The sequence below is a fragment of the Buceros rhinoceros genome, unplaced genomic scaffold, assembly GCF_000710305.1.
Source record: "Buceros rhinoceros silvestris isolate BGI_N320 unplaced genomic scaffold, ASM71030v1 scaffold3487, whole genome shotgun sequence".
NCBI lineage: Eukaryota > Metazoa > Chordata > Aves > Bucerotiformes > Bucerotidae > Buceros > Buceros rhinoceros.
This window is the reverse complement of record NW_010421431.1, coordinates 117,621-134,203: the sequence shown is the minus strand read 5'-3', so window position 1 is coordinate 134,203 and position 16,583 is coordinate 117,621. Positions and strand designations below refer to the sequence as shown.

Genomic DNA, 16,583 nt, shown 5'->3' with positions numbered 1-16,583 from the left:
TGATCTCTTGGATAATCTGGATCTCACATTACTGAAGATTGACACACATCTTTCAAGATTATGTCTTGGATTATAACGTGAAGAGCTCTGGGGCACTCTCCACCCATCTGCAGAGAGCTTCCTAACCCTCCTGCAACACAGCTTTGAGGTTGAAGGAAGCAATGAGCCGTCTTACGGTTTCCTTCCTTCCGCCCATAAGCACATAGGGCCATAAAAAGGCCCAGTAATAACTTGAACAATCCCAAATCTTATTTCTGTTTGGGTAAAAACATCTTAAAACTACTACAAACTTTTACAGCCCAGCTGCAGGTTCTGGGTTATTCACTTTGGGACTGCATGGGAACTGTAGGGTCTGGTTATGCATAATACGGTGCTGCCATTTCAAATCCAGCACAGTGCCCCAAATGTGGTTAGCAGATTTCCAGTAAACTACATTAAATGTGTTGGTGTATATGTGAAGATGATGTAAGGTTTCATTTTGTGATGTGCTGAACTCACTGCACTGCCTTGGAGTTGAGAGGGCACCGAATGCGCTCTGCGAGTGCAAATGTTCACCACTCTGAAGGACTGATCAGTCTTTCCAGGGAAACATGGCTTGAAAGTGCACGCATACTGCAAAACCCTTTTTCCTCCAAGATGTCTATAAATACTGTGCAGAAAATCCTACGCTATCACTCTGTCCACAGAAGCGACACAAGATTATCAAGTCTGGCACAACAAAATGATTTTTAAAATCAGTTTTCATTTGTTGAAACAATCTAACTTCTGCTTTTTCAAAGTTTTCTTATCTAGTGAGAATATGAATATCACAGCTTCAAACTGAGAGGTAAAAGTGACTAATTCCCAGTACATTAATTAAAACAAGAAACAAGCTCATAAAGAAAGACAACTATTTGTCAAAAACAGCCTCAAGAGGTCTCCCCCCCTCTGCTGAAAGACCTTTTTAGGTTAAAGAAGAAAAGCTGAAATGCCAGTGGGTACAGGGGAGATTAAAAGGTGGAAGTTTTCTGCACCCATGAAATGACTCGTAGTCCAGCCAGGGGAGGAAAGGCTTTTGTTTGTGTGAGACCGTACACCCACAGCGGCCCTTGGCTGCTGTCAGAAGAGGTGTGGGATTTAAATAAGCGTATGAAATGGGCCTGTGAAGCGGGAGGGGGTGTGTGTGTGTCTCACTTAAGGAATATAAACAAGCCAACTTCAGTGAACAAAAAAACCTGCAAAAAACAAATAACATACAGTGGATCAAAGTGGTCCATAGCCAGCATTGCAAAGTGGTTATTTCAATGTACCATAAGTGATGGTGACAGCAACCATTTTCTCTACCATTCAGCTTTAGAGTTGCTTTTTGGTATTGTTTTATAATTTTCCCAACCAATTTCTATGTCACCCTGGAACAGAGATCTGTAATGGAAAACTAAGCATTTCCTAAGGGGCATGGCATGGCCTGGGGCGAAAGCACATGAGATCTTTTCACGTGCAATCGCACCAGAAGCAAGAGAAGTGAGGCAAGTGTGGCTTTCCAGGAAATTACAAGAAGTTGCATGTCCAAACCCTGAAAAACCAACACAGAGTCACAAAGCTGAACTGCTCCAGCCCTCATTGAAAAAAGAATTAAAAGATACTGCCGGTTTGGCAAACTGATTGATTTTTGGTGGCAATCCAGATACTGAATACCCATCCCACCCCCCCATGACAAGAAATGCAGGGCAACCACAGCACCTGACACAGAACAAGAACAGAAGAAATAGAACAATGAAGCTACAACTATGTAAGACATTCTGACAGTATTAAACCCCCTGGGAGCTAAAATATTTTATAGTGATTTATTTCATTTAGAAAGTGTATTTTTGTTAAAACTCACATTTTTTTATACCTGACTTCATTAATCAAAGGACCAGTTTTTCTTCACAGGTCTAAGTATTCAAATGAGTGTGCTGGTTTTGAACAGATGAAGTTCTCCTTTGCTGAAAGGAGAGGTTTAGGACGGGGAGCAGAAAAAAGTTGAGAGTTATCATTTGTAATCGCAGAGGCAGAAATCTGCCGCAGAAATCTGTTTACCTCTCTCCACCTCACCTTGTAATCCTTAACACACATGGCAAGACCATATGGTTGTGAAGAACCAGGAGCAACAGCAGGGCTGAACCCAGAGGGGATTTGTGGAAGGTGAGCTGATCGTTTTGACCATTTCTCTTAACATTTCAGGGAGTTACAGGCACGTGTGCCAGCCCTTCCCAGCTATGCTAGGCAACTCGAAGGACAACCCCACTGAAAAGGTGCTGTGAGGATGGTGGTAGTCAAAGCAATTGAGAGGAATGCTAAACCCATCTGAATAATCACCCAGGACCTGAACTCCAAAGCTTTTAAGGTTCACTCAGCCTTAATGAGCCCTTTTGCTCAAAGGGAGATGTTAAACTAACCTTCCCTTCTCATGAGTGACAAACTATCTTTACTCTGCATTCTCCACAAGTCCCTCTTGCCTTTTCTGTCACAGGAGTGGAGTATGTTAACTTTCAAATTACCATTGAACCACCTTGCTGTTTTGGAGAACAGCAGTCGACGAGATCCGCTGTCCGGTGTGCCTCAGAAAGGTGACTTCTCCAGCTCAACCCAGTGTGCAGGGAGAGGCTATGGAGCAGGAACACCCATATATCACGTACCTTCCGACATGTTGTAACACTGAACAAGTTCAGAAACACTGTGGCCTATTAAATCGCTAACCATTATTAATAATCCTTTGCTAAGAACATTAATCCCTTTCAGAAAGAAGGAATTTAACATTGTGACACATAAAGTAGCTACGTTTAATTTCTCTGAATACATTAAAGTCTGGTGTTACCTTTGTGATAGCAGTGATACACTGTGTTATTGTTCTTCAGAAACCAAAGAACCCTAGAAGTATTTTGATTAGAGAGAATGAAAATACATCAAAAAATGTAAAATTAAAACTCTCCAAAGTAGGCACGCTAACTTAAAGTATTTCTCTATTATTGGTTGCAGGACTGGATAGGGATCACCTGTGGTCTGCAACATGGATAAAACACTTGCCGCAGATGAACTGAAACTCCTTTTGGATTGATGAATTGGTCTGCTGATATAATAGCCCATTTATTTTTTTTTTAATTGATTTATAGAATTTGAGATCTAGGCCTTCACCAGTACACTCATTTTCCATGCCAGCAAGTCAATTTTTGCAATTAATACTAATTGCTGAAAACGCAAGGGATCACTTTGCAAAGCAGGAAATCTTTTCGCATATATACAAAAAACATTTTGCAAAAAAATACTGAAATATTCTTATGTATGTACTTTAAGCATCTGAATACTTATGATCTGATTACAGACAGGAAAACTTGGTAACCTGCTGAGGGAAGGATATGTTTAGCTGAATACAGCAGTGTGCTGTAGTTGGTATTCGGTTCTGTCAAAAGAACACAATTTACGTTGCAAATAGATCCAGAATATGCAAGAAAAGTCACTGTGGGGAAGCTGCTTAAACAATACAACTAAACCAAAAAATATATTACTCAAGTAAAATAAAATTTATAATAATAAGTATCTATCTTATGGTCTAGAGGAATCTTTTATGATTACAATTTCTGTAGTTTTCACAATGTTTTCTTAAGCAACATTCCAGTGACACAACTTATTATACATAACTGTGAAAGACTTCTGTACTGACTAAAATGGATGAACAAATAAAAGGGTGGTACATAAAAATCCCTCCTACTTCCTTTTACAAATACTCCTTTGTTATTTCAAAAATTTGGAATAAAACTATACTACTATTCTACTGCTAGGCTACATCAGGTTCATGTTTGGTTTTGCTTGAATTTAAGATATTGTACATCCTGTAAGTTCTCCTGGTCAGAAAGAAATAAGGAACTGTAAGTGATAGACCAGCAATGAAAAGGCACTGGAGGAACAAATTGGGAATTTTTAAATAAAAATGGAAAAAAATGTTGACCATCAAAACATTCTTAATGAAAAAATCTATTTTAAACAAATGTCCAGCTTAAAAAAAATTAAAAAGATATTGAAATAGATGGAGATACCTTACTTCAACAGGATGACTTAGAAACAAAAGGGTTGGAGTTTCAGTTTTGTCAACATTATACTTCAAAATATGAATGACAATGTACTCATAAGGATAATTACAAAAAAAAAGATTTTCATGGAAAAAAATGTTGACCATCAAAACATTCTTAGTGAAAAAAATCTATTTTAAACAAATGTCCAGCTTAAAAAAATTTAAAAAGATATTGAAATAGATGGAGATACCTTACTTCAACAGGATGACTTAGAAACAAAAGGGTTGGAGTTTCAGTTTTGTCAACATTATACTTCAAAATATGAATGACAATGTACTCATAAGGATAATTACAAACAAATGAGAAATAAAATATTCTGAAATCACTGAAATCAAAGAGTTTGGTCTGAAAAAATGGATTCAGATTTGACATTTTAACTTTTCATTGCTATTCAATCTCAGCAATGCTGATGGGATAAAATCCTCTACTTCCTGCCCAAATTTAATACAATTTCATTTACCAACAAACATCACACACATGCAAGAAATGAAGATGAAGGACACCGCCAATCCAAGAACAGGAGGTCTCCAGACACTTTGCTAGACAGATTTTCCCATCACTATATGACACATCCTGTTACAGCCCTTAACAGAGATTAACTGGAGCTGTCTGGTCTCCCCAACATCCTCCCAGGTCCTGGGCAGAGCTGTTTATCCTATTTTATACCAGCTAGGACACACACATGTGGCATCTGGGTTTTTTGCGATTCCTTTCATTCTATTGTCTCTGACATAATTCATGCAGTAGGGCTACAGGGAAAAAATACAGACATCATCTGAGGACTGTACTAGCTTGGAGAGTTACAAGAAGCATCAGTTCTTTCTGCAGTTGGAGAGCAGAGGAACGAGAGCAGAAAAAGCGTGACTAACTGGTCTGAAATAAACAGGAGACGTGAACTAGAAAAGGAACTGTCTTACTGTGGCTGGGGAGTTCATAGATCTGTGATTCACAGCATTACAGGGCACATTCAGCATGCAAAAATAGAGGATGATGAAAGGAATAGTTAGTCATGGAGAAAAAGCTAGACAGAACACAGAGAGATGCTAACCCCTGGGAAACAGAGAATAGTCAGGTGTGACCCACAGTCTGGGAAAAGGGAATAAGGTCTTTTTTTCTTTATTTTCCTAATATTCCTCCTTACTTCAGTAAGTAGAGTAGTTGAAGCACTGTCTTCCTTCCCAGCCTTGTACGAGCACCATGAACTCCAGTGCACTGTTTAAGCCCATCTCAGCTGAAGATGATGGCAGAATGTTTTTCAAGCTTTTGCTAAACCCAGGCAGCCATATTCTCTCATGACCATATTTTTTCTCCTCTCACTTTATAAAGCATTTTTTAAGGCTGGCAAAAGAGGAAAAAAGGACATCTCAGGTATGCTGCTAGAGTGCACGGTGTGCTACTCTCAGCATGTAATTGCTGAAATCGCCACTGTTGAAATGCTTGCAGATAGATAGCATTTCTGTTAAACTTTCACCTCCTTGAAAACAGTCATATTCAAAGTAGGGATGAAGGAGAATGATTTGCCTTAGGGATACCCTTGTCGACTCATGTGATTGCTGTTGAAAATGGTCTGGATCTAAAAGACCACAAAGATGTTTGATGTTCTTCATATATCCTTCAGCAAAAGAACTGGGAGAACAGTCATTGCTCTTGTGCATTTGCATTTTCAATAACACACATGAAATAAGCTATGCCCTGCCAGTTTGGAACAAGCTCCATCCTGCCTTGCTGTACCCATGCTGTGTCTCTTCTACCAGTGTGTGTGAAGAGAATGGGCAGTGAGCGGGAGAAATAGCATTCACAGGTGAGAAACAGGACTGGGGCTAGGGGGAGAAGAAAAGAGGAATATAAATAGAGGAGGAAGATAAGAGGAGGAAATGAACTGGTAGGCAGAATTAAGACACACACACACCCCCACCCCCCCCAAAAAAAAAAAAACAAAAAAAAAAAAGCCAAATAAAGAAAGGAGGAAAATAAGAGGAGGAAATGAACTGGTAGGCAGAATTAAGACACACACACCCCCCCCCCCCCCCCAAAAAAAAAAAAACAAAAAAGAAAAAGCCAAATAAAGAAAAAAATTATCATATAGGGAGGGAAAAGGCAATGCACATAAAAAAAGCTCAAAAGACACAGGTGAGGATGAAACTATGAACATAGAAATCAAATAGGTAGAGAGAGAGACATAATAAAGGAAGAAAAATAACATAAAATGTGAGGAAAATAGAGAAAAAACTAAATTGACCCTTCTGCCTAAAAGGAGCTGAAAAGAGAAACATGGGATAAATCAGATTAGTAAGATTGCAGAAAACAAACCAAAGAGGAAATGTGGAAGACAGTATCATGAGCTGCATTTAATACTGTTCACGGGGTAGACCTTGCAACAATTACTTCTTACGTTGTCGCCCTGTGGCCACTGTGATACGGATGATGTCTGGCTGCAGAACAGATCTCTGAGCAGCAGGTACAAGGCATGGGGAGTGATGGCCACAACTGTGAGCACCAGTGCAGAGCCTCCCGAGTAGAAGAACAATCCCATAGAAAAATACGTGGTAAAGAGCAGAGAACTGACCCTTGGTTTACTGCCTCCTTCATGTCAATACAGACTTCTACCTCTCCTTCTCTGACATGTTTGATAGATGAATCCTTCCTTCACCACTATCACTCACCTCCAGTTTGGACACAAGCCCAACCAAAATCTAGGAAAAATGGGACAAGAGCATGACAGATAAGTCAGTCTGCTGCCACCGGTAATTTTTCCAGCACAGAGTACGGCCCCCTTTCTTCTCCCATTCTTTCCAGATTGTTTTGCTGCCTTCCTGCAAGTTTAGGATTAATAGCCAATCTGAGAACTTACACCCAAGTCATGAAATGAATTACAGCCAACTAGTGCAACTCAAAATAAGGGAAAAGCCAGTAGAAAATTTTTAGAAAGATTTCCCATTCACAAAAGTTGCAAAAATGAGGGATAGCATCACTGGGAAACTGTGGCAAGTTGTGGAACACTATCATATCACAATGCTACTATGGGCGTCCTTACCACTTCCATTTAATGTTGCTCTGAATCACAAGGTATATCTGAGGCACCACGGTGTGGGCAATGCCTGTGTAAGATACCCCACAACAGAACTCCAGTGTTGCCAAACCACCCACTCACAGTGTAGGCACACACTTGAACATAAAAACATCCTCACTGTTTTTAGCAGCACCATTTATGCAAGAGTTATTTAACTATTCACCCAAGTGCTGGCTTATCAGCAGTTAGGCTGAAAAAAAAAGCCCAGGATTATCTTCTGCCTGAACCAAGAAAAGGTCTGGAGCTGAATTCACAGCCCCCTCTGGGTTCCACCGGTGTGCCTTTGTGCTTCAAAGGCAAGCACCACTGCTGTCCATGAGGAATTCAGAGGATTCATGTGGGAAAGAGCAGGCAAAATCAGCCAGAATCTATAATCATTTACGACTCGTATTACAAATAAAGCTGAAACGTAAAAGGCAGGGTTTGATGCAAAAGCTACAGGTAAATCTCATGGTATATTATTATTTTTTACGTCAGATTTGACATGTTCATGCTCATGCATAAATTTCCTAACTGAAACATTCCTGGTTCCTTTAAAATATGAGTTAATAATGATCGATCACTGATAAGGATGATCCTAAACAGGCAGAGTACAAGGCTTTGCTATAATCAAAGAAACTAGTGCTACCTAGAGACACAGAACACCACTTTTAAATTTGCATTCTGCACTTTAGACCATAGAAATACTAATTACGCTCCCCTTAGCGCCCTTGCACCGTGCCATCCAGCACATGCCCATCAGAAACAATGAGTACATACATCAAGTGAAGAGTAAGGATGATTTCCTGTGGTTGTTTTACAAGCAAGAGATTAAACTGTGACTACCCCGCAGAGTTTAAACAATGCGCTTGTAATAAAACTGGTGCTGTAGTATGTAATCGGAAGTCAAAGAGAAAGTTTGGCATGCTTAATGTAGCATTCATATGTAAAATGTCTCCAGTGGAAACACCCCAGCCCTCTAATTTCAGTCTTTGTTCCAAAATGAAACCTTGGGCCAGGTGCCTCTGAACACGTGCTGAAGTCCATCTCAAAGAGCAGAGACAGAATTTCTCCATGGAAATGATGCAGAATTCAGACTGGCTCCATGCAGGCGGAAACACTCTGGAGCCCATCAGAAGACAGGCTCTGTTTGAGCCTGTTAGTAAGCGCGTAATTGCCACATGTGGCTGCATGGGGAAATTTTGAAATGTATCTGTTATCCTGCCCGTTCCTCAATTAACTAAACAACTCTACATGGTTCCTGTACAATACTAGAGACATTTACTACATATCCCATAGACATTCACCCACAGTTTTCTTCGATGAAAGTAGCTGGACAGGGTACGTCCAGGCATTTTAACCCACCTTACTGGGTTAAAAATGCAGCATGGCTGTGAACTTAGATCTCCGTAAGTTCTCGGGGAAGTGCAGGGGGTGACACGGAGAAGAGCTGGACTTCTAGTATTTGGAGTCAATCACCACACTGATGTGCAGAGAGGTGCAGTCATATTCACAGGGACAGGACAGGAGTCAGGTGGGGCAAGCTGGAGAAGGGATGCAGAGGCAGGGAACAGGAATGTCAGGAGTGGTGCAGGACAAGGTGGAGGCTGGAGGTGGAAGGGAGGGAGGATGGTGTGCCAGGAGCTGCAGGACAGTGGGCAGAGCTTCCAGGGAGGAAGGAGCAGCAGGAAGCATGTGGGCCGGACAAAGCTGCGAGGCAGCCAGACAGGTGGGGCTAGCTGCTCCTCCCAGTAGCCAAGTCAGCAGCCCCGTGCTCAGCAGGTAGGGAGCTACCAGCCTGAGGCATCTGTCTGCGCCCATCTGAGGGCAGGATCAGGGCCTGTACCTATGCATTCACTTGAGGACAAAGTCTATTAGCATTCGCCCAAGCCATTTTAAAACATCCCAGTTACTGAGAGCCTCCCTGATTAGTCAGTGACAAGTCCAGGCTATGCACCACAACCATCACCTCAGTATATGCATCAGAAAGGAAGGCAAGGCTTTCAAGGTTCAGAAAAAAAGAATCAGCGTACAAGCTTATAAATTATTTGTATCTTTGACGGAAGGCTGCAAGCTTTGTTCAAGTCTGAAAGCAACTGCTTGAGAATCACTATTAATTTAAAAAAAAAAAAAAAAGACAACCAAACCCCCCTTATTCAGTATTCTGTAACAATTCCCTTGGGGTTTAATCTTCACATCCTTACTGCAGATCACTGAATACCAAAAACCAGATCCGTACCTGCTTTGTAAGTCGTTCAGGTGCAATTTGCCTGCATAATGGGTGGCTGATGAGACAGTGATGATCCTAGCGTTGTGACTGTGCGTTCCTGATTGCTTCAGCGTATCCAAGAGGAGGTTAGTCAACAGGAAGTGTCCCAAGTAGTTCAAGCCGAAGTGCTCCTCAAACCCATCTTTAGTCTTCCTTTCAGGGACCAGCATCACCCCAGCTGGAGGAGAAAGTAGAGGTAAAATCTGTTGATTTACTATGGAGAAGCAGCAAGCTAGAAGGAGCATGGGACCCCTGCTGCAGAGTGCAAACACAGCATTTAGAGAAATGGGTGATCGGTGATGGCATGTGAAGTGTAAAGCCGACACTGATTGATTCCTGCCAAAAAAAAAAAAGTCAAAATCCTTACTTCAGTTCTTTTATCCAGAAAACAGGTAGACTGACTCTCTCCCTTTCTCCCTCCCTGAAGGATTGCGAGGATAAATGAGTTCATCTGTGAAAAGTGTTTTGAAGACATTGAAAGTCGAGTTAATCCATTGCTGGCTTGCCAGAAATCAATGCTGCAGATCCACAATAATTAATCCATCTACAATAGGTAGGAGCTGGGTGATCCCAACAACATTCCCTCCATCAAAGAGCTCAGAACAACGGAGACAAGACCAGGCTAAGCAGCAGGCCTGCTCTCCCAGATGGCTTTCTGCTGAGTACTGGCTGGAGTTTAAAGATCTGTTGAGTCTTTGCCTGAAATCTGCAACTTCTGTCTCACTGGTGTGGGTGAGAAAAGATGTAGGAAATTTACCCAATATATCGTAATTACTGTGCTTACAAGCAGCCGCATATTGAAATGAGTTTTTGAATGCTTATTTTGGCAATATTTTTCCATATATTTCTACAAACCACAATTTTCAGACTCAGTGCCTAAAATAAGTATCTACATCCCAAACACGCAATGTTGATTTCAGCATCTTGCAGAGAATCCTGAGCTCATGCATAAATTATATCATGTACTGAGGCTGTGTGGGGGAATAGCTATCCCACTCAATTATAATGTGGACTTGAAAGTTATAAATTATTCTTATTTTATTAAAATTTAATTATTGTACAAGTGGACCTGACCTTTGTAATTTAAATGTAGATGGACATGGCTCATGGAGAATAATGTTGTAGGCCATTTGTCTTCTCTCTAAAACACACGAACACCCATACCACAAGGGCTATTCTGCTTCACAGACATGAGAGTGTCACCTTAATCCTCCTGCTGCTTCATGTGTCCATTAAAAAACTTTAACATCCCATTTCTTGATGTCAGACCGACGATGGCATATTAAATCATCATTTTAAATTGCACATGCAGTGCATCTGCACCACTCCTTCGCGGGTAGTCCCACCACCTGACAGTCCTGCTTTGTTACCGCTGATTGGGCTGAAGAGGAGACATTTTCAGGATCTTTTTAGCACGGCCAACACCCATAGTGATTCACCTATGGGCTGCCTACTGCTCAATAGACCCACATCATGATGAAATATCTGGCCCTGTGTGTGAGCACAGCCCAGAGTAAAACATGGGCATGTTGTACGAGTGGTGATTAGCCATTTCAGTGCCAGTCTCTACCCTTTGTAGAGACTGTGGTTTTATACAGGTAGGGGAGAAAAAGCATGAGGGAGGCGGGAAAAGAGCAGTGATGAAAGGACGTAAACAAAGAATGTGAAACACAGTGGATGATGGAAAAGAATGTGACTGTGAGGAACAGAGAGGAAGACAATTGGAGATGCAGCATAAGGGGAAGGAATGAGAGAAGAAGAGAGAGAAAACAAAAGGGTTGAGTGTAACACAGCATACCTGCACACTGAGAACTTAAGACTGAACATGAGTGATGCTGGCTGATGGTACGATGAAAGAAACACAACACAAATTACATGATTTGCTCTACAGAAGTTCTGATTGGCACCTCTGTGATTACAGCCACTTTCCCAGATCACTCAGAATGATGGGAAAACCCAGTTGCCAGGTGTGGTTTCCCTGCATGTAAAATCTCAACTTTAACAACGGAAAGGGACAAATTAGAGGCTGCCTTGTTGGGTGCTCCATTCTGTTCTCCTACCTCATCAAACACTTACTCTGATGCATAGTGCAACTGCTCACAGAGTTGGAAACAGATTTCCATTTCCTCCATAACCTGCACGTGTGGCATATAATGACATCCAGAACATCAGCTGGGACTGAGCACTGGTGAGAAGGTTATGGACAGACATAAAGATGAGATGAGCCCTGCTGTGACTTTTTAATTTTTTTCTGGGAAGAAGGAAAGGCCAGGAAGGACAACAAACACCAATTTCCCAGACCAAGTCTCTGCCTGCTACAGTGCAAGTTTTAGCAGAAACAGAGATTAGCAAGAGCTGTTGGAGGGCAGATGAGAACGTTGTGCATCTCTGAGTACCAACACTGGTACAAGGAAATGATTTGCATCTCTCTGAGGCCCACCCTGCCCTCCAAAGCTCTGTCACTTGGAAAAGGTGTGGGGCGCAGTTTGTCAGAAGTCTATTTGCAGCAACACTGCTAAAAATGCAAGCCCAAGAACAGGCAGCCAACGTTAAACAGCCCTGTCACAGCAAAGTGAACCTCAAGATGCTGTTTCTCCCAGGGCTGCTGCAGGGCTCATTATAGGACCCCTCCATGCACACACACACACACTTCTGTTGTCTGAGTCAGACAGAGGGATGGAGGAATTTGTCCAGATAAAAGTGCAGTAGATGGCTGCTATGGCTTTGCATCATGACCAGCAGGCAAACCCAGGGAGGCTGTCACCACTCACATCAGCCCCAACAATGCCTGTGCTACACAGCAACTGCTCCTTCGACCTCCAGAGAGGCACGAGATTTCAAGAGCACACAGAGGCTTTGCCCTTCACCCCAATTAGTCTGCACCATTCGTGCTGCACATCCTAGAAGCAAAAACCACATCAGGAGACAGAAAAAGTTGTCACTCACACAATGCACAGCTGTTAAGATACACATTCCCAAAATTATTCTGCTAATTCTTGAGGAGCTTCCTCTGAGTTGAAATTCTGGCTAAGTCCTTGGGCAGGCACAATCACCTCTGCTTGCATTTGTTGCTCGTACAATTCTGGTTTTGACTTCAACAGCTGGTGAAATAATATTAATCCAAAAAACCTTTGAAAGTTTTTTTTTTAAAAGGCTGTCATCTTTGAGGTGGTTCATGTCACCACTATCAAATATCTTGCCCTGCAATTTGAGGGCAGTTTCTCTTATTTGAGGAGAAGCCATTTTAATTCTCTTAACAGTGAGCACACAAAGGAATACCCAACCGGCAACTGAACCCGGCTGCTTCTCTGACAAAAGGGAAAGCCTTGTAAGTGTAGCAGCGAGCTCTCTTTTTTAAATTATTAACTACCTAACATTCAGTAGATACTAAAAGTGGCATTCTATTGATTTTTTTTTTTTTTTTTTGGTTCAGAAATATCATCAGCTTTACTCAAGGGCCCCAAATGGTAACTCACAAAATGAAAGCTGGTTCTATTTTTAATTCTTTCAATTAATTCAATACTATTTGGAACATTAAAAAACATTTGTTTGTTTGACCTTACCTCTTCATTGTAAACTAAGAATGATTTTGCTTATTTTGCTGGTATGGAATCCATACACCCAGCATCTTTCTGATTTTAATTATCAGCACTCAGTCTCCTCATTTTTTTGGAGTGCATGTGAAATTTGAAGTGGCAGCTCACAGACCGTTGAGTCAAACACCTCAGTTCTATACAACTTTCTTATACATTTTCCCCTCTGACATGGCTCTATTGTTTCCAGAAGATTTACTTTTAAAATTGTCACAGATATCAGCATGGCATTAGAAAATGAATTAATAAGTAAGCTGAACATGAGCTTTTACTTTGTACTTGATTAGCTGTTATTGAAACATTGGGGCGAGAGACTGACAGTATGGATGCAGAAAACTGCCTAAATGACTCACTGATGAGTGATTTTGCAAGAGTAGAAATAAATTAGACTCAGGAAAATATTTTGTTGCATAACTATGCTGAACAACTGCTCTGCAGGGGAACTGTCTTTGTAAACAGTCATTTATCACTGTTTTCTATAAAGGTTTCTAACAAAACTCTTGGTTTGGGATCCATCAATGAATTAGTCTTACTTGATTTTGAGAGCATAACGGATCTAATACTGCACACAGCATAACCAAAAAGTTCATGAGAGTTGTAAATATTACAGGTCAGGCATACCATATTTTTACTGAATTATATAGGAGATATTCTACCATGCCTGCCAGTACTGCAGAGGATGGTAAACATTGCTGTAATTCCTGTACCTCCCACTGGAAAGATCCTTCCCGATTTAATACGAGTATTTCACTCATTGAGTTTTATTTACAGTGAGCTGCTTGGAGTTTTTTAAAGATAGTTCTCTCAAACTCACTATAAAATGGAGATTTTTTTTTTTCCACATGCAGAACAAAATGTCTTTCTTCCCAGCCAGGCTCACAGAAGAGGGTTTGGAGGCAGTGTCCCCACATGCAAGTCCTTTTATCCCCAGCAACCCAAAGGCTGGGCAGACAATGCAAGAGGTCAGCCACATACACTTACAGGTAACGCCTTCACAGCAGGAGGTGAACCTATATGATCGTGTTCACCCAATTCTTGCTATTTAGAAAGAACAGGTACATACTGTCCCCAAAAAGTTCCCAAGGGGAAAAAATGACAGTAACTCCAAGTAAAAGCACAAAGCCTTTTCTCTTCGCAGGCTTTGTACTGGTGTAGCAGGTCAATTTAGCAGCATTTTCCATCCCATGAGTGCAGCCACATGAGGCAACCCACCTCACTTAACAGAGTGTCAAAACCACTCTGGTCTCCACACTCATACAGCAAAAGGTCTATGGGTGGACCTTTCTATGTATTAAACAGTATACAGCCCACTTCTCTCCTGGACAGGGACAGCTACAGTGGGGTGAACACCTCAAGAACCATCTACCAGCATCCCCTGGCTAGGCTGCCTACGCTAGATTGCTTGCTCCACTTTGTTCTGTTGGACTGCCCTGTTGAGAATACGCCTGTCCTGTGGATCTCTCCTGGCTAGTAAGTAATGAGAAGATGCAATGCCTTATTAGAAAAATTAACCCCAGAAGTGACTACTGGACACACAACTGTACCCACATAACTGCTTTTTACAGGTATGCCTCCTCTGGGATGCAGAGGGGTGAATTCTACAGCATTGCTGAGACACACTGCTTGCTACACTGCATCTGTAACTCCGAGCCCAGTGCTACCGGTATTCTGCACACCATCTGGTACCCCAGAACAGCATTCTGAGTCTAGACAGGTCCACACACAGAAGTCAGATTGAGAGTATATGAAATCTGAAATGGCAAAAATCCAAACGATTAAGAAGAAAAACACAAAAATACAAATGAAGGTTGGTATACCTATGGTCCAACTATGGACTAACACTATGGTCCTATTTCTTGTCTCCCCAGAGGGAGTTTTCAGATTTTTTCACTTCCTAGTACCTTCTGAAGCTCTGTATATATGTGTATGTAGTCTTCTAAAGCAACTAGGAAGAAACTGAAGCAAAGCAAGGAATTTTATCCTATGGTGTAACAAGGAAACCTAGATGACATGTAGCACCCACAGCAATGCATTTGATCCTTAGGGAGATGCAAAGACATCTGCTGTAAGCCTGCCTCGCATCAGTGGTGTGACACTGCCCTGTGCATGGTCCTTCGCTGGGGGAAACCGGCCACCATGAAAACAGGTTTGATAAAGAGCAAGGCAGCATCAGGATCCAGCCTCAGGCTGTGGAGGAGAGCCATCTCCAGAGGATTTGGTCTCTTCTGCCTCTTCCCAGAATAACTTTTCCACAGGAGTCTGCTTGGGCCGCTACTCCAGCACTGAGCAAGTTCCCACTGGCTCCTGCTTCCTGCTCCCTTGCAAGGGGATCTGCACCACCCATTGCTATTTCTGCACACTGGTTTCCTGACAAATTCCCTAACTCCTGTGCCGGCCAAAATGGCCGTGACGAAGCCAAGTCTGGTGTGCTGCTTCCCAGTCAAAGCTCTGGGCTGCATTCCCCTCCCATCCCTACCCCCAGAATCTGGTGACCTGATGCTGATCTTAACAAAGAACAGCATGTGTGCAGGAAGGAGGGTAGAGGCTCAGCCCCAGACGGGCATATCAGCTACATCTGCCTCTCTGCTTCCCTGCAAAGAGCAAGTTCGTTCTCCCTAGTTCTTACCCAGCCACACTAGCTCCTTTGCATCTGAACCTCATAGATCTTGCTCCGAATCTTGCAGGCATCTTTCAGTCACGTGTCTGGCTTGCCCTTCCTTCGCTCCAAAGGCTGGTTTCCTTACAGAGCCACGATCCATGGTACTGAGGGTCACACCAGCTTCCCCATCTCCTCTTCAGTGTCAACCAGTTGTGACACAGGGGTAGATGAGAATTAATTTCAACAATTTACATTGAAGTCAGTGGCCAAATTAGATAGAGAGGTTCCAGTCACATCCCCACCAGGGCGGGATAATTCTCATCTCTGTTAAACATCAGTAAATTAGCAAAAAGGACATCAGTCAAGATCTTCCTCGTTACCATGAATTATATGGTGTCTAAGCACTTGCAAACTCTGAGACCTTTCCTACATTTCAGACATACCTATTGCCTTTCTTCGTTCTCACTACCCACCCCATCTCCCACCCCCACACTTGATTTCTTATGAATTTCCTGATATTGAACAAAGATATATACTACATTGATAGTTTAATTCTGTTTAAAAGCCTTTCAATCAGCAAAATCAAATGTATTGCCATCAAGTTTGCCCCCATCCTAACAGTTCCCACCTGACAGTTCTTTTCTCCCCATCAACTCTTCACTCCACCTTCTGATGTCTCTTCCTTATAACCTCCCAGCCTTAACTTCTCATATAGGCTTCTTAATAGATCTGCCTGTCTTGGAAGTTACAGTCTTGTCTCATCTGCATACAGATCAGTATTCTTCCTCTTCCATGCCACAGGTTTTGTCATTACACCTAAAAATGCATAAGAGATCCAACACTTCCAGAGACATGTGGTCACTGGCCTATTGAGGTCATCAGCCTCATCAGGTCACCCGCCATGTCTGGGGAGATGTTTAAGTGCTGGAAATGCCGAAATCACAGTTGTATCACAATTGTATATCAAGGTAAAATCCAGACACCC

The 16,583-nt window shown here is 42.0% G+C and overlaps 1 protein-coding gene across 1 annotated transcript in view; it reads right to left on the bottom strand.

The window, feature by feature from the left end:
* DHRSX (dehydrogenase/reductase (SDR family) X-linked) overlaps positions 1-16,583 on the bottom strand; it is a gene marked incomplete at its 3' end in the record, with an annotated part of 119,494 nt that overhangs the window by 7,622 nt on the left and 95,289 nt on the right. Inside the window, exon 5 of the mRNA XM_010139651.1 lies at positions 9,377-9,584. Coding sequence (XP_010137953.1) covers positions 9,377-9,584 — 208 coding nt within the window. The remainder of the gene's footprint in view (positions 1-9,376; positions 9,585-16,583) is intronic.